The sequence below is a fragment of the Aedes albopictus genome, chromosome 2, assembly GCF_035046485.1.
Source record: "Aedes albopictus strain Foshan chromosome 2, AalbF5, whole genome shotgun sequence".
NCBI classification, from domain to species: domain Eukaryota; kingdom Metazoa; phylum Arthropoda; class Insecta; order Diptera; family Culicidae; genus Aedes; species Aedes albopictus.
In genome coordinates, this window is record NC_085137.1 from 153959248 (window position 1) to 153976000 (window position 16753).

The 16753-nt window shown below is 35.8% G+C and overlaps 1 protein-coding gene across 4 annotated transcripts in view; it reads left to right on the top strand.

Annotated features, from left to right (window-relative positions):
* LOC115253569 (dynein intermediate chain 2, ciliary) overlaps window positions 1-16753 on the top strand; it is a 109279-nt gene that overhangs the window by 43642 nt on the left and 48884 nt on the right. For 2 of the 4 annotated variants that reach the window (XM_029874830.2, XM_029874831.2), the window contains exon 2: window positions 16400-16730. In XM_029874830.2, the coding sequence (XP_029730690.1) occupies window positions 16400-16730 (331 nt within the window). Of the gene's footprint in view, window positions 1-15779; window positions 16252-16399; window positions 16731-16753 lie in introns of those variants that run through there. The other 2 variants (XM_029874829.2, XM_029874832.2) reach the window with 2 other exon arrangements.

Below are 16753 nucleotides of genomic sequence, written 5' to 3' on the forward strand. Positions count from 1 at the left end.
GCTCATTAGAATTATGAGTTACACTCGAAACGATAGGTTTTTGTTGATGACTTTCTGTTCAACTTACAAATGGTGCCACCGGTTATCTTCTTAACTGCTAGAGGTAGGTCCAACGGTTGAAGTTTTTTTTTCCAAAGTGATGTGGAAGAAAAAAGTTCATAGGCTTGTGAAACTTATACTATAATTTGACAATCATTGAGTAAAAATATGAACATTATTATGAAAGTTTATGACATAGCATTGTATTTCGATAAGTACTTCTTTTACGTTGCACAGCTCAATTACCAGATAGTTTCTTAAAATGATTAGATGTTAGTTTGGTTCCAAAATCTTGCTTAACACTTAAACTACCGAGGGGGTGAAAACTCCCGCGAACTACCAAGGGTCCAAAAAAAGTCGGAAGTCCAACTTTGACAATGCATTGCTCGGCCGTTTTTCAACCGATTTCAAAACTTTTTTTTGCGATGGAACCGGACGGGTTTCAAGATCATCGTCCATTTAAAAAAAATATAAAATAGATGCGTCTACCCAAAGTTATTAAGCAAAAGGCACTTCCTAGTTTTTTTGAAAGCGCATTTTTTGCGCACATTGATCAATAAAACAAAATTTAAAGCGATGACATATGGTTTTTTCGACTCTAAATCATGCGTACAGCTGGAGTGAACACGTTTATGCAAAATAACTGATTTTTCAGTACACTGATAATTTACGTTACTCAAAAAACTGCTAAAATACCCTATTTTTCACATAAAATAAGCAATAAATCAAAATTCAAAGCGATGACATATAATTTTTTTGGTCTCAAATTGTTCGTAGGATTGTACTCGACATTTTTGCTGAACAATGAAAATGTTCTAATTACACTCTTATTTTGTTTTACCCGGAAAACTACGAAAATTCCGTACTTTTTACACAAAGTAGTCAACAAAACTAAATTTAAAACGATAACATGTAGTTTTTTAGCCTTGAAATGTTCGTAGCAGTTTGGGGGACATACTTGAAGAATAATAGTGATGTTTTCATTACACTCAAATTTTGATTCACTCAAAAATCAACGAAAGTACCACATTTTTCACGCAAAGTGGTTAACAAAAATGATGGCTTACAATGCAAAGTAGTATTTTACCTTTAAATTATTCGGGAAAGCGTACTGGACGTTCTTGATAAGTAATAGTGACGTTTTCATGACACACTTAATTTATTTTACTCGAAAAACTACAAAAATACCATAATTTTCATACAAAACAGTCAATAAACAAAATTTAAAGCCATAACATGTAGTTGTATGGCCTTAAATTTTCCGTTACAATGTTCTGGACCTGTTTTTGATAAAATGTTGATGTTTACATTACACTTATATTTTGTTTTATAAAAAAATGTACGAAAATACCACAAAAAAGCGAATAAGCCAAAATTTAAAGTAATGATATTTGGTTATTCAACTTTGATTTTATCGTAGTAGTTTAGTGGATTTATTTGAACAATCTTAGTGATTTTTTTATTACACTCATATTTTATTTCACTCGGAATACTAGGAAAATACCACATTTTTCACACAAAGAAGTCATCAAATAAAAATTGGAGTCAATGCATTATAGTTTTTTTTTGCCATGAAATTATTTGTAAAAAAAAGTACTAGACTTGTTTGATAAACAATTAGGATCTTTCAATTACACTCGTTGTTTTCTAAATTTGTTTATAAAAAATCAAAAACAACTCAAATAAAGAGAACTTACTATGCGCTGCTTATAGTCACATGTTGATGTACCGTAAAAAAATATATTTTTACACAGATAATTATTTTTGACAGCTAAAAGCACTGAGATTTTCACTCAGGTGGAGTACTGACTCAATTTGTTATTTATAATTTTATAAAATTCTTCATGTTTTGATGAAACTATCATGTTTTATACGACTTTTCCATCAGGCTGATACTCTTTGCGTTGCAATCTGTAATTTTTTTTGGGATTTAATATGTTTGTCAGAGCACTATCAAAGTTTCCCCAAAATGAAAATGTGATTCTCGCTCATATGAAAAAAATATATTGATCACCCAAAACAATTAAAACTGTCCAATCCTTACATTGCAATTATATCTGAGACACCAGTACTTGTTTTAAAATCATCAAAACAGGAAAAATACATGGAATAATATTGAGGAAATTTGCTGAAAAACTATCAAAGCTACCCCGTTTTACGGTATTGCGTCTGAAACTCTTCTATATACATTTGTTTTTCAGAAATTTCCCAAAAGGTGCATTTATATTTCATGATATCTTTCAAAGATTCTTTCAAAATATTTTGTCGTTGGTTCCTTTCGAAAATCTTTCAAAAATATTACAGAGATTCCTTCAGGGATATTTTCAAAAACATCAAGGATTCATGCGGAATTTATTTAGGGGTTCTATTTCTCGAGGAATTCTTTAAGAAAACTTTCGAAATGTTTCCGTGTATTATTCCTTTGGGTTTTCATCAGAAATTCCTTTGGCGATTGCTTGATAAATTTCTCCAAGGACTCATTTAGAATATTATCATATTTTTTCAGGAATCTCTTATTTTTTTTCCTGGAGCATTTTTGAAGTTTTTTTTCTGGCTTTCTGCAGTTCTCTTCCTAGTTTCCATCCTAGTTCCCATGCAAAGTGTTTTTCTTTTATTTACTTACCTTACCGGTCAGGCTTTATTTACTTACCTTACCGGTTAGGCTTACCGAGGCTGGAAATCTCTCTAATAAAGACACATAACCTAACCTTAACTTTGGAAACTAGTTAAGTTCGTAACTTTTTTTCATTTTCGCGGGATTTCCGTTTATTTTTTGGTGATTGCTACTACAGGAGACGCAAATGGACTCAAATAAAAAAAAATCCCTGGTGAATTTTCGGTTTGCTTTGTGTTTTTTTTTAGGTATTAGATAATCTGAAACTGGTACAAAAAAGTCAGTAATAGAAATCTGCATGTGTTTGTTTTGAATTTTGTGTTATTGGCTATTTTGTGTGAAAAATATGGCACATTCGTGATTTTTTAGTAAAACAAAACGTGGATGTTATGTGAACATCAAAATTTTATCAAATCCATGTCTAGTACATTCCAACAGAAAATTTTAAGACTAACAACTACATGTCATTGCTTCAAATTTTGTTTTATTGACCATTTTGTAAGAAAATTATGGTATTTTAAAATCTTGTTTGGTAAAATGAATTAAGAGTGTCATGAAGGCGGTATTATTGTTCAACGTTCATCATTTCACGAAAAATGCAAGCCAAAAAATCAGAATGCATTGCCTTATATTTTTATTTGTTGACTACTTTGTGTGAAAAATGTGGTATTTTCCTAGTATTCCGAGTGAAATAAAATATGAGTGTAATAAAAAAATCACTAAGATTGTTCAAATAAATCCACTAAACTACTACGATAAAATCAAAGTTGAATAACCACATATCATTACTTTAAATTTTGGCTTATTCGCTTTTTTGTGGTATTTTCGTACATTTTTTTATAAAACAAAATATAAGTGTATTGTAAACATCAACATTTTATCAAAAACAGGTCCAGAACATTGTAACGGAAAATTTAAGGCCATACAACTACATGTTATGGCTTTAAATTTTGTTTTATTGACTGTTTTGTATGAAAATTATGGTATTTTTGTAGTTTTTCGAGTAAAATAAATTAAGTGTGTCATGAAAACGTCACTATTACTTATCAAGAACGTCCAGTACGCTTTCCCGAATAATTTAAAGGTAAAATACTACTTTGCATTGTTAGCCATCATTATTGTTAACCACTTTGCGTGAAAAATGTGGTACTTTTCAGGTTTGAGTGAATCAAAATTTGAGTGTAATGAAAACATCACTATTATTCTTCAAGTATGTCCTTCAAGTATAACTGCTACGAACATTTTAAGGCTAAAAAACTACATGTTATCGTTTTAAATTTAGTTTTGTTGACTACTTTGTGTAAAAAGTACGGAATTTTCGTAGTTTTCCGGGTAAAACAAAATAAGAGTGTAATTAGAACATTTTCATTGTTCAGCAAAAATGTCGAGTACAATCCTACGAACAATTTGAGACCAAAAAAACTATATGTCATCGCTTTGAATTTTGATTTATTGCTTATTTTATGTGAAAAATAGGGTATTTTAGCAGTTTTTTGAGTAACGTAAATTATCAGTGTACTGAAAAATCAGTTATTTTGCATAAACGTGTTCACTCCAGCTGTACGCATGATTTAGAGTCGAAAAAACCATATGTCATCGCTTTAAATTTTGTTTTATTGATCAATGTGCGCAAAAAATGCGCTTTCTAAAAAACTAGGAAGTGCCTTTTGCTTAATAACTTTGGGTAGACGCATCTATTTTATATTTTTTTAAATGGACGATGATCTTGAAACCTGTCCGGTTCCATTGCAAAAAAAAGTTTTGAAATCGGTTGAAAAACGGCCGAGAAATGCCTTGGCAAAGTTGGACTTCCGACTTTTTTTGGACCCTTGGTAGTTTAGGAGTTAATACTTGACAATGTGGAATCTAATAGCAAATGCCAAGGAAGTTGGATACAGTTGCATAAGGATTTTGTTTTGATGAGGGTTTCCTGCTTGGTTCGGTTGTAACAGTATTTCTGTTGATGGAAGCAGTGAGTACCAAATGATAGGTACGGTACCATAAGGATCTATATGTCGTGTTTTGCAGAAATTCGGGTATGGTGGTTGATCATTTGTTTGACCTTCTGCTGCTTGCGACTTTCTTGTTTTTAATAAATGTTTATGTTAGCTTATAATGATTATCTACGTGATAAGAGAAAGTTAATATAAATGATTATCTGTTCAATATATGTTGTGCCAAAATCAGTGCGGAGTGTTAAAAAAACGTACACTTAATCATCGTTTTTTGCAGGGAGTTCTTCTGCAAATTTGATTCATGCACTTTTTTTATGCCCTGCATAAAAAGAGGGACAACTATTCAGAACCAATACACAGATAAAAATATTGAGATTTACACGTCATGTAAATTTCATTTTAGTCATGTAAACTTAGTGTTATAATGGTTTACATGATATATCATGTAAATTTGTGTTATATGTCATGTAAACACTCAGAGTCATGAGGAATTACATGACATATAATGGAAGTTTACATGATATTTTATGATTTTTTTCATAATATGTCATGTGAACTTCTGTGATATCCCACGCTAAAAAAATATTCGTGTAAAATTCAGCGAGAAATCATGCACATAAAGGGAATGCTAGAGTTAGTGCATATTTACATGAGATATCATGTAAAATAACGTTACAATCGTGTAAATTACCGCTAATAGTCACGTAACCGGTTGGAATCCATGATGGTTTAGGCGATGGCTGGCGGAAATTAACACGATGGTAATGTAATTTTACATTATATCTCATGTAAAAATGCAATAACTCTAGCATTCCCTTTATGTGCATGATTTCTTGCTGAATTTTAATTACATATTTTTTTCTGTGTACATAAGAATATGTATCAACGACGGTAACTATGGAAACGGTGAGCGGGGTGGATACAGGGAAGAGAAAAGTCTTATGGGCCTTCAAGCGTTTTTTGGGGGTTCCAGGGGAGTTCCAATAGGTCTCAGAGGTGTTTCAGGGGACACCAGGGGTATCAAGAGATCTCAGGAGATGTAAAAATAAGTCTCAATGGAGTTTTAGAGGGTTCTAGGAGCGTTTTAAGAGATTCAAAGGGGCTTCAGAGAGTACATAAACGTCTCAGGGCCATTTGAGGTGGTTTCAGGGGCGCTTCAGGAGCGTTTCAGGCACTTCCAGCCATGGTTAATGATGTATACTACCTATACACACTACATTCATGTTACATTCGATGCATGAATGTTATTTATATTCAATCTCCGAAGGCATTGCAGAGAGTTTCAGAGGATTTTCGGGTATTGTCGACGATTCCATGTTACCGTGAGTCGGGGACTAGAGGAGGTTGATCTCAGGTGCGCTACATGGGTCCGAGGAGATTTTGGGGGGATTTCGTGGCATTTTAGGAAATTTATGAGGTATTTTAGGGTGTTCGGAAGGGGCTCAGGCACGTTACATGGGGATTGTGGGGATTTCAGGGGGATTTCTGAGGAATTTCAGGAAGTTTCAGCAACACACTTATTGCAGAAAAGTTCGAAAGCAGTGCAGAGAGTTTCAGAAGATCTTTAGCGGGTTTTAGAGGCGTCACGCAGGCATTTTATGCCGTACCAGAGGGAATTGGGAACGTTACATGGGGTGCAAGAGGATTTTAGGCGGATTTCAAAGGAGTTTCAGAAGTTTCGGAGAATTTTCGGTGAGCAGCGTTCGGAATGCTCACTCATTCTCACGAAAATCGAATTCTCCCTTGCACAGTTTTCAGCCAAAATCTGGTTTGCGAAAGCTCCCTTACGAAGAGGTGAACGAAAACAAATTTTCACTCACTCCCAGAGCTGCGAGATTTTCGATTGCTTCGATTGCTCGATCATGTTGTCTTTTCTTGACTCCTATGACGACAACAATGGTAGCTTTTATGGAGCAAATTTATTCCCTCTTCTGTGTAGTTAGCGTTGTAGTGTGGTTTTAATGTGCGTGTGTCGCGTTTGATTTTAGTTCCAGGTTCGAATCCCGTGTCAACCACAATTTTGGTAATTTGCTTTGAAAATCTTCTCGTGAGAATTTGGAAAGTGAAAATATGGCTGAACGAAAAATAATAATCCGCTGGTTGAAGTGATTTTCAGTGATCATTTGTCGTTACTCTCCAGAACAGTAGTGGGAGCGAAAAGTGTTCCTCATGCAAAAAAGTGAAAATAAACTCTTCCTCTGACGTGAGAATAGCGTATTTCGTTTCACAGAAACGAAAATTACGAACCCTGTCAGTGAGTGTAAGAGTCGTCTCTAGACGCCCAAGTAACATACTTGTCACAGATAATTCAGAAGGGGGGCACAGATTTTGGTTGCACAGAAGTCGCTGTGACTTACTTCTAGCAAGTAAAGATTTATTTGTTACAATTAGGCCCCAGTAACTTCTGCACAACGAAAACCTGCGCTGCCGTGACTCTTCTGGAACAAGGTGCGTTATACGGACTCCGTGGGCGTTTTAGGGGTATACACGACGCATGAAGTTTCGGAGGATATTCTGAACGTCCCTTAAACCTTCGTAATCCAATTGAAACGCCCCTAAAACCCCTTTCGAAAGCCTTTGAAAGGCTCCAGAAGCCCCCTGGAACGCACCTGAAAACCCCTTGAAACCCCCCTGGAGTGCTATTAAACGCTTCAGAAACCTCTCGGAACGCCCTTTAAACGTTCCTGAAACTCTCTGGAATGCATCTGAAATGCCTCTGAAACCCCTTGAAACGCCCTTCAATGGATTCTGAAACCCCCCTGAATCGTCCTTAAGCTCCTTAAAATGTCTCTGAAACCACATTATTACTTTTGAAGCGCCCCTGAAATACCCACAATTCTAATAAAACGCTAATGAAACCTGGTGGAACTCCCTTGAAAGGCTCCTGAAATCCTCTAAAACAATTTCCTGAAACGCCCCTGAATCCTCTTGGAACCTTATTTTTTGGACTTTCTGGAAACTTCCTGGCAACTCCCTTGGCCCCATCGGCCAGCGCAAATGCCTAGGAGCAAGACCAGTTCTCGAGAACTAGATTCCCTTATTTTAATCCCTTACTCAATTTATGCACCAAATTCCCTCTTTTTATGCTCTCTTTAATTTGGGCACATTTTAAATTTATGCACCTCTAGCCTATGGCATTGAAAGAGGCTGCAGTGTAATACGATCGATGTGTTTTCAAAGAGTTTTGGTTGAAATGTATAGACTTGTCTATCTATATATATAAAAATGAGTTTGAAGTTCCTTTGAGGCAACAAAACTCACGAACGGGTGAACCGATCAGAATGACTCATGCATGGTTTGATTCGTACTCATGGTGGCTGTGTTTATAAATAGTAAAAGTTGCGAAAATCAACTAAAAAAGTAAGAAAATTTATAAAGTAATGATTTTCTATGAGCTGGGAACAAAATTAACACGATGGAAATGAAAGCAATCTAGAGTGCCATGCTGCGATGACCTTAACAATTGTCAAACAACCAGAACAAGACAAGACAAAGTTTTCCGGGACAGCTAGTTAATTTGATATTTAGGGTAAAAGGGTATAATGCGCGGATGCGCCCCACCGGGGCAAAACGTCCCCTTCATTTTCTAGCGATTCAAGCGCTTTTCGCATGCGTGATCGATTAGAAATCTCAAATATTGAAGAATAACTGCTATCAAGCTGGACCGTTAGTGGAATGGTAGAGAAAAGCAATAAAAATATCAAAAAGTCTGAAATCGAGGCTTCTGGCGTAATATTTTACCTATTGTAAGCTGATTTCATTGTAAACGAAGCTAGTTCTGTTCGCTTGTGTTACTTTGCAACTTTTTTGCAGTTAAACATTTGTTGGAAGACCCTCCTAGGATAAGCATGTGGTGGAATTATCCCCTGAGACAGTTTTATCACAAGGCTGGACGTTTTTCTTTTGATGGGGCGTATTGCCCCGTTTGTTTTGAAAAGGCAAATTTTAGAACGTTTTCGAAAAAACGTTTCAAAGCTTCCATAGCCACCTCTTCAAAGGCAAAGTTCGCATGCAACACTTCACTAACTTTAGTAACAACGATTTGCAGTGATCAATAGATGGAATAAGGTGCCAGTTTCAGATATATTGCCATTTCTGCTTAGGGGGGGGGGGCATATTATACCTGTTTACTAGGGTGGCCCACACTTATATGAAAAACAAAAATTTCGAAAAATACCAAGTCTTACCTCCTAAATCAGTTGTTTTGGACTCCCAGAAGCTACGTTCAAAATTTGAGCAAATTCGGTTGTGCCTAAGGGGGCACTCAAAACGTTTGAAGTTTGTATGGGAAAACTTGGCCAAATGTATGCAGAAATTTTGTGTTTTCGAATTTTGCCGATAGGTGGCGCTGTAAGCGTTCAATAATCAAACCCTTTGGTATTATTGTAGGTGACTATATGTCAGAGAACTTTGTCGAAGACCGCAAAGTCATCCGACGGCTGTGAAAAAGTTATACCCTAAGCAATGTGAGACAAAGTATCGAGATTTCATTATTGATATTATTCCTTTACATGCATTGGAAAAATAACAATAAGATGTATCCTTACTTTTTCTAGGGTATAACTTTTTTCACAGACGTTGAATCACTTTGCGGTCTTCGACAAAGTTGTTTGGCATATAGTCACCTACAATAATACCAAAGGGTTTGATTATTGAACGCTTACAGCGCCACGTAGCAGCAAAATTCGAAAACTTAAAATTTCTGCATACATTTGGCCAAGTTTTCCCATACAAACTTCGAGCGTTTTGAGCGCCCCCTTAGGCTCAACCGATTTTGCTCAAATTTTGAACGTAGCTTCTGGGAGTCCAAAACAACTGATTGAGGAGGTAAGACTCTGCATTTTTCGAAATTTTTGTTTTTCATATACAGGGGGTGGCCAAAATGTTTGGGATAGGCAACTTTTTTTCTCCCACAAAAAAAATCAACATGCTGTAACTTTTAATAGAGTGCATCAAAAAATCTCAAATTTTGACTGTTTGTCAACCTATTATATGTGTATCATTGGTACAAATTTGGGCTCAATTGATTAATTTTTCGCGAAGTTAGAACCGTTCGGCTAAAACACTATTATTTAGACAACTCATTTTTGAACTGTCATATCTCGGAAACCAGTGAACCGAATTGAATGGATTTTTTAACGTTTATCAGCAATATATTGATACTTAATACGACGTTATAAAATGTAATATTTTCTCACGACGAATTAAGTTATACCGGATTGAAATTTTTACCCATATAGAGGAAAATAAGTCAAATTTGCAATACCACACAAAAATTACTGAATGTGTTCTTCCTTCAATCTAAATAGGCTCTAATATATCTGATTAGAGATAACTTGATAACAGAAGTGGAAAATCTTTGGATATCAACACTAAAATTTATTGACATTGATGTAAAAAAATTACATTTTTTCGAGAAAAATCGAAAAAGTGTCAATCCATGATAACTTTTTTCAATGTTTAAAAAGTACCTATGTTTTAATTGTTTGTGAAGCATTCACATATTGTTAGTGTACGTTCAAAATTTCATTCAATTCGGTTCACTTGTTTCCGATATATGACACCTCAAAAATGAGATGTCTAAATAATAGTGTTTTACGCGAACAGTTCTAACTTTGCGAAATATTAATCAATCGAGCCCAAATTTGTACCAATGATGCACACATAATAGGTTGACAAACAGTCAAAATTTGAGATTTTTTGATGCGCTCTATGAAAAGTTATAGCTTGTTGAACTTTTTTGTGAGAGAAAAAAAGTTGCCTATCCCAAACATTTTGGCCATCCCCTGTAAGTGTGGGCCACCATGTGTTTACCCTATTAAGGGGTATTGGACTCATTTTAAGCAAAGTGCTCCCATTTTCATTTGATCTAAGACGAATCCAGTAAGCGCTATTTTTTTAATTTTTTGTTAGGAATGAGCAAGCATGATGACAAAAAGAACGGACACACTCGGTGTTTAAACCGTCTGTTTTCAAAGTAGAATGAACATAGGAGCATAAAGCCTGTATCCGCAATAATCAGTACACAGAAGTACGGCTGTAGCTCTGTAATGAATCGGTAAAATTGGCCAAATAATTCACTGACAAACTCTTTGGCGTATGTTCATTAATTGTTGCAAATTTCATAAAAATCAATGCATTACTTTTAACTGTGGATGAAAAACAATCAGACATGGTTTTAAGCATTTTGTACAATTATGACCCACTTTTATTCGCATAACAGATGGTTCTTTTACGCTACAGTTTAAAGTTCTGTGATGATAATTATGAAATTTCGTAAGCAGTTATGATACTTTCAGAGATATTTTCTTGCAAAATTTCATTAGTTTTAATCAATTGGTTTGAAAGCTACTGGTGTTAATAGGGGTGAGTGTTAGTGATTGTTTTGTGTTTTTTTTTTAATCTGTATTAACGAGATTTTTAGCCCTAGGTTAGTTCATCTCGGGACCCACGCTTTACTTCCCTTCCGAAGGAAGAACTCACATTTTGCGAGTTTGTCGGGAGTGGGATTTGATCCCAGGTCCTCGGCATGATAGTCATGTGTTCTAACCACCACACCAGGTCCGCTCCTTGTTTTGTGTTTTTTTGTGCGATGTTTGCCTATTCATAACTTTTGAATTTCTCAGCCAATTGTTTTGAAATTTTCAGAGAAGGTAGTTAATTATGTGCATATCATGCTTGCAAAATTTGATAATTACACAAGTTTACAAAATAAAACGAAAGTCGTGAACTTCTGTCAACGACCAAAATTTTTGAAGCACAATTTAGCGCTGATTTCGTAACCGACCTTCAAAAAATTTTAAGTAGGACAGTTTTTGAGTTTTAGCTCAATATCGAGCTTTACAACATTTCAAAATATGCAATTTACTTAAATTCAAATATATTACGTTTTGTTCAACCAATTTTAAATCTTTTTCCATGAATTAATAGCTGAATACAATACATACCATTCGATCATCTGAATACAGGTTTTGCGTCAGATTGATGAAATTCAAGATATTGGCGAGTTTTTGGGACGATCTCCTTAAATTTTAACAAAATTCCCAAAAATTTTTGGAGATTTGTATTTTTTTCATCGAGAAAAAAACAATTTAAAAATTCTTTCTCGACGTTTATTTGACAAATCATATGTAGGCGAGTTACAGTAAAAAATTCAGCTGAATCAGAGCATTGATTACGGAGAATGAGATGTTTAAAGTGAGCGACTTTGCTTAAAAATAGAACAAAAATCGATTTCAAATCATCAACCTTGTATGGAAAGTCGAAAAAATTTCCGCTCTACTGTAATTTTTTTCCTTCGAGTTTTCGAACTCAGGGCATGATTCTACACCAAAAATGACCATCAGCTTACCGAGTTCAAAAATGCTGTAAACTAGTGTTATTGATAGTTTCCAATAGTATAAACGAAACTAATTGCTGTTAGAGGGGCTAAAATCACGTTCAGTCCCAATACATGTTTCGACTATAAAATTGTTGATAGCGCATACTTTTTTTTTTTTTTTAAATTTGCCTATGCCACCAATGCAGATTGAGAGGTTTGTGTCTACAATTTCTGCCATTTCCTTTGCTAAATTCAAAAGTTACAGCGCTGACAAGCAAAACTAGTGGCTGTACAAAATTCAATGGCGCACATTCCACTCCTTCATTGCTTCAATAGAAAGGACTGCTACGATTCACATGAAATTTTGATAGGTGAGATGGACACATCTTAAGATGTTATTAGGCCAAACTTTAGCAATCTATATATATAAAAATGCAGTGGCATACACTCCCGTTCAAAAGTTTGGGGTCACCCCCTCAAAAACATGTCATTTTTTTAGGCCCATATCTCCGCCAATTTGCGTCCGATTTCAAAACCCTAGGTTTCATTCAAAAGATAATAAGTCAAAGAAACTTTGAACATGATTTAAAAGAAACTTTTTCAAAAAACTTTGTATGTAAACTTAACCCAAAGTTGCCAAATTTTCTAAAAAATGAATATAAACTTACGGCAGTGTCGCTGGAAGTTGGGTCGACCAAATTTTAAGATGAGAGCGGTAATATGACCCATTTTCTATTAGCTTTCAACTGCTTTTTACAGAACTTAGCTAAAAGATCTAGAAAAAAAGTTATTAAGTAAATTAATCCTTGATGTCATCGACCAAAAGTTTGGGGTCACCCCTCAATATGATGTATTGGCCAAAAGTTTGGGGTCACTTTCGTAAAACATAGAAAATTAATTTGGTGATATCTTCGTCATCTATAGTTCAATTTTAATTATTTTTGGCTCATTTCAAAGATTATTAACTAAATTTACGTATGATGTCTTCAACTTAACGTATTTAACGATTTTTGTATATAAAAATGTTATGTAAAGTTAGCACATTTTACCACGCTTCAAAAAATAAGGCAACTTTACGTTAAGTTTTAGTATGTAAATTTAACAAATATGTGTGGTTCAATGTCTATGCAGTAAGTATCATTCATTTTGTTTCAAATAAGATGAAATAAATAAAAAATAAATGAGAGTTTTTAAAAATAGATTTATTATGCAATTTGCGTATGGGGACTTGGTCTTGAAACGTCAAAAAACGCAGTAGGCAAGACAAAGTTTGCCGGGGTCAGCTAGTTTTAAATATTTCTATTGCATAGTTACAGCTGTATTTCTGTGTCCCGATTATTGCGGATAAAGGCTTTAGGCTGAAGAAAAAAATGTAAAAATTTGTATCGTGCTGCTCGTACTGAATATCGATGAAAACCGAAAAATATAGAAAAAAAAAATTAGAAACATTTGGCAATCCTAGGCCACTAGGCAAATTTTAAAGGTTTCATTAAAGGTTCATCATCACCTACATTATTGTCACTTCGTAAAATGGCTCATTGCAATACAAATCATAAGAGTAATATTATGAGATAGAAGCTCATGCATGAGCGAAATTCACTTGAAAATAATCTACTTCACATAACACCACCCATCGCTGGTTATTGCAGACTCATCTAAAATGGGTTGAACTTTGTTCCCTTTTTGCATGGATCCCTACCACTGTGCATCCTGCTACGACCTTCAGAAGTTAAGGATACATGTCACAGAATAGAACTGTTTCTATAAATCAGACAGCTGATCGTAGATTTCACTTCTGCGCATAAATCAAATGGAAGATTGGCAGATAAAGAAGTTTCTGGCTGCTAAAATATGGTCGGGCACTAGGTCGTGCTATTTTTTTGTGACGTGTAGCTATCTAAAGCTGGATGGCACAAGAGATTACACCGAGCATACCTTAAAAAATCATCTGGAGTTCCACAATCGATTATACCATAATTTTTCTTTTAAGGAATAACACCAGGGATTCCTTCAAGAACTATTTCAGGAACTCTTCCTGGGACATCGCTAAAAATTCTTGAAGATATTTTTTGGGAATTGCTGCAAGACTTTCTCCAGGGACTGCTCTAGCTACTCCTTCAGCAATTCTAGTAAGAACTGCTTCAAAGATTTCATCAAAAATTCTTCCAATGTTTTCTTCAGGAATTCCTCGAGAGACTTCTTAAAAAAAAAAATTCAAGGATTCCTCTAATAATTTCTCCATAGATCCTACCAGAAATTCCTTCAGATATTTCGGCCAGGACTTCCTTCAGCGATTGCTTCAACAATTTCTCCAGGATTTCATTAGGAATTACTCCAGAGATTCATGATAGAATTCCTCCTAAAATTCCACTAGGTATTTCTCCAGAGATTTTTTTCAGGGATGGCTTTAGGTATTCCTCTAGAAATTTTCCTAACGAGGCTTTCTTTAGAAATTCTTTCTAAGATTCCTTTACCTACTGACTATAACAGCTTTTTCCAATGATTCTCAAGAAATCATCATGCTTTTTTGGAAACTCGTCATGGGTTGTTCCCAGGGATTCTTCAAAAGTTTTCTACCGGGGATTCCTCCTAAAGTTTCTTCGCAGAGACTCGGTTTGATTAAATTAAAATACTTTACCAAAATTCTTCCAATTACTCCAGCATATCTTCTAGAAACTTTACAAGAATTGTTTTAGAGGAGTTCTCCAGGTCTTCTTTAAATATTCCTTGGTGAGATTCTCCAACGAATTCCCTCTAGGATTCCTTATGGAACACTTCCGGAGATTCTTCAAGGAGTCCCTTTATAAATTTCTTTGGGAATTTCTCGGTAATTTCTGTAGAAATTCCTCAAGGGAATTCGGAATATTCTATACCTCCTATGATTCCGTCGTTTTTTTCTTAAGGATTTCTGAGAAATTACACCAGGACTTATTCCAAGGAAGCTTTTAGAAATTCTTTGAGATATTCATGCAGGGATTTGTCCAAAGATTATCCAGGAATTCTACCAAGGTATTTATCTGAAATTCATCCACAAATTCTTGCAGGAATTTGCAAATTCTTCTAAGAGTTTATTCGGAATTTCTTCTAGGAATTCTTCCTGAGATTTTTTTCGAAATTTGGCCAGGAACTCGTCCTTTATGGAGTTCATTTATGAGTTTCTGTAAATATGTCTATGTGACTTCCTCAAGATATGCTTTAGGACATTTCTCTAGGATGGGTCGACCAGGTGGAGGACGATATGCGGACCCTTCGCAGAGTGCGGAACTGGAGACACAAAGCCATGGACCGAGTAGAGGTTCAGTTCTGTATTTTTCCAGAGATTCCTCTCAAGAAAAAACCCTGTTAATTTGTCTGATATTTCTCCTGGAATTCTTTCAGGGTTTCAGGGGTTCCTGCATGAAGTTCCTCCGCAATTCCTCCAAAAATGAAAAGGAGAAAATATAATATATAAAAAATATATATATATCTAATAATTGTTTGGTTCTTCCAGAAATTACGTAGAAATATTTTAGATTCTCCTAGATTATTATTTTGATTTAACGGAAAAATTGGCTATTCAATTTCAAGAACAGTAGGAATATAAATTCATTGAATATGAATAAATTTAACGTATCCCATGTTTTGTTTGTTTTCTAAATCAGCAATTCCCCCAACGGAGACCAAGTTGAACCCAAGCCATTATAATAATGTCGTGATTTGTCTTTCCGTCTGATCACGTGAGTAGGAATATCGTGTCTGCCTACACAGCAGCAACAGCAGCAGGTCCCTTGCCTGGATTGCCGTCACTACAACCAACGCTTCTTCGTTTGTCTAAAGTTATGTTTCGCAATAATTGCGCCGCCTGGATAAGATAGAGCATTTCCGTTTGCCTGACCTGCGCTTCACCTCTGGCTAGAGCAAACGACAGCCAGTTGGCGGGTGTCCTGACTCACGGTTTTAAATCAGCAACAAGAAACCGTGTGCAAGACAGCATTCCATCTTGTTCATTATACGGTTGGCATTTCGGCACGGGGAACGCAAAGCCTTGGCAAAAGTTTTCCCTTTAAGGCGAAAAGTTCTAATTTTTTAAATTTATTCCGACGCGACAAAACCGTGGGGCTGTGGGAAGCAGGCGAGGGATCACGAAATCGGATTCAACTGCTGGCAGACATGTGATTTGTAGTGTCCTGTCACACGGGACCCGGAGCAGTTTTTCCGTTAGTTTGTGATTAGCTTCCGCCAGGGCAGGTTGATTGGCCCAGGTGTGGCCAATTGAACCACAAAAGGACACAGTCATGGCTTCTCCGGCTTCGTTTCACAGCTTGGAAAGCGATGGCAGTGAAGTACGTTGACTCGAAATGTGTTTGAATTCAAGTTACACTACTGGTTTTATCAGAGCTTTAAAGTAGTTTCAGTATTTGTTTTAGCTATTGCAGTCGTAATAACGCCTAACACATTAATATATTCGAACCTTATTAACCTCCTCCACAGATCCGCGCATCATCGTCGATGCAGAAACCGGGCAAAGGAGAACCCGTCGATAACGATGAGTTCGAGTCGTGGGTCAAATCGAAGCAGCTGCTCAAACCGGACGACCAGCTGGACCTCACGGAGGCCGAGTTGGGCGAAGAGATTCCCAAGTTGCTGTCGACGGAAAATCGACATCTCCCGAGGAATTTGGTGATCTACAACTTTCACGAGGGAACGTACGAACCGGTACCACCGCCGGAGAATACGGTAACGCTGCTTGAGTTTGAAGGAACCGCACTGCATAAGGATACACCGGAGGCGAAGGAGCAAATCGCGCGCAAAGGAACCGATGGTAATTATATCATTTCGTTCAAC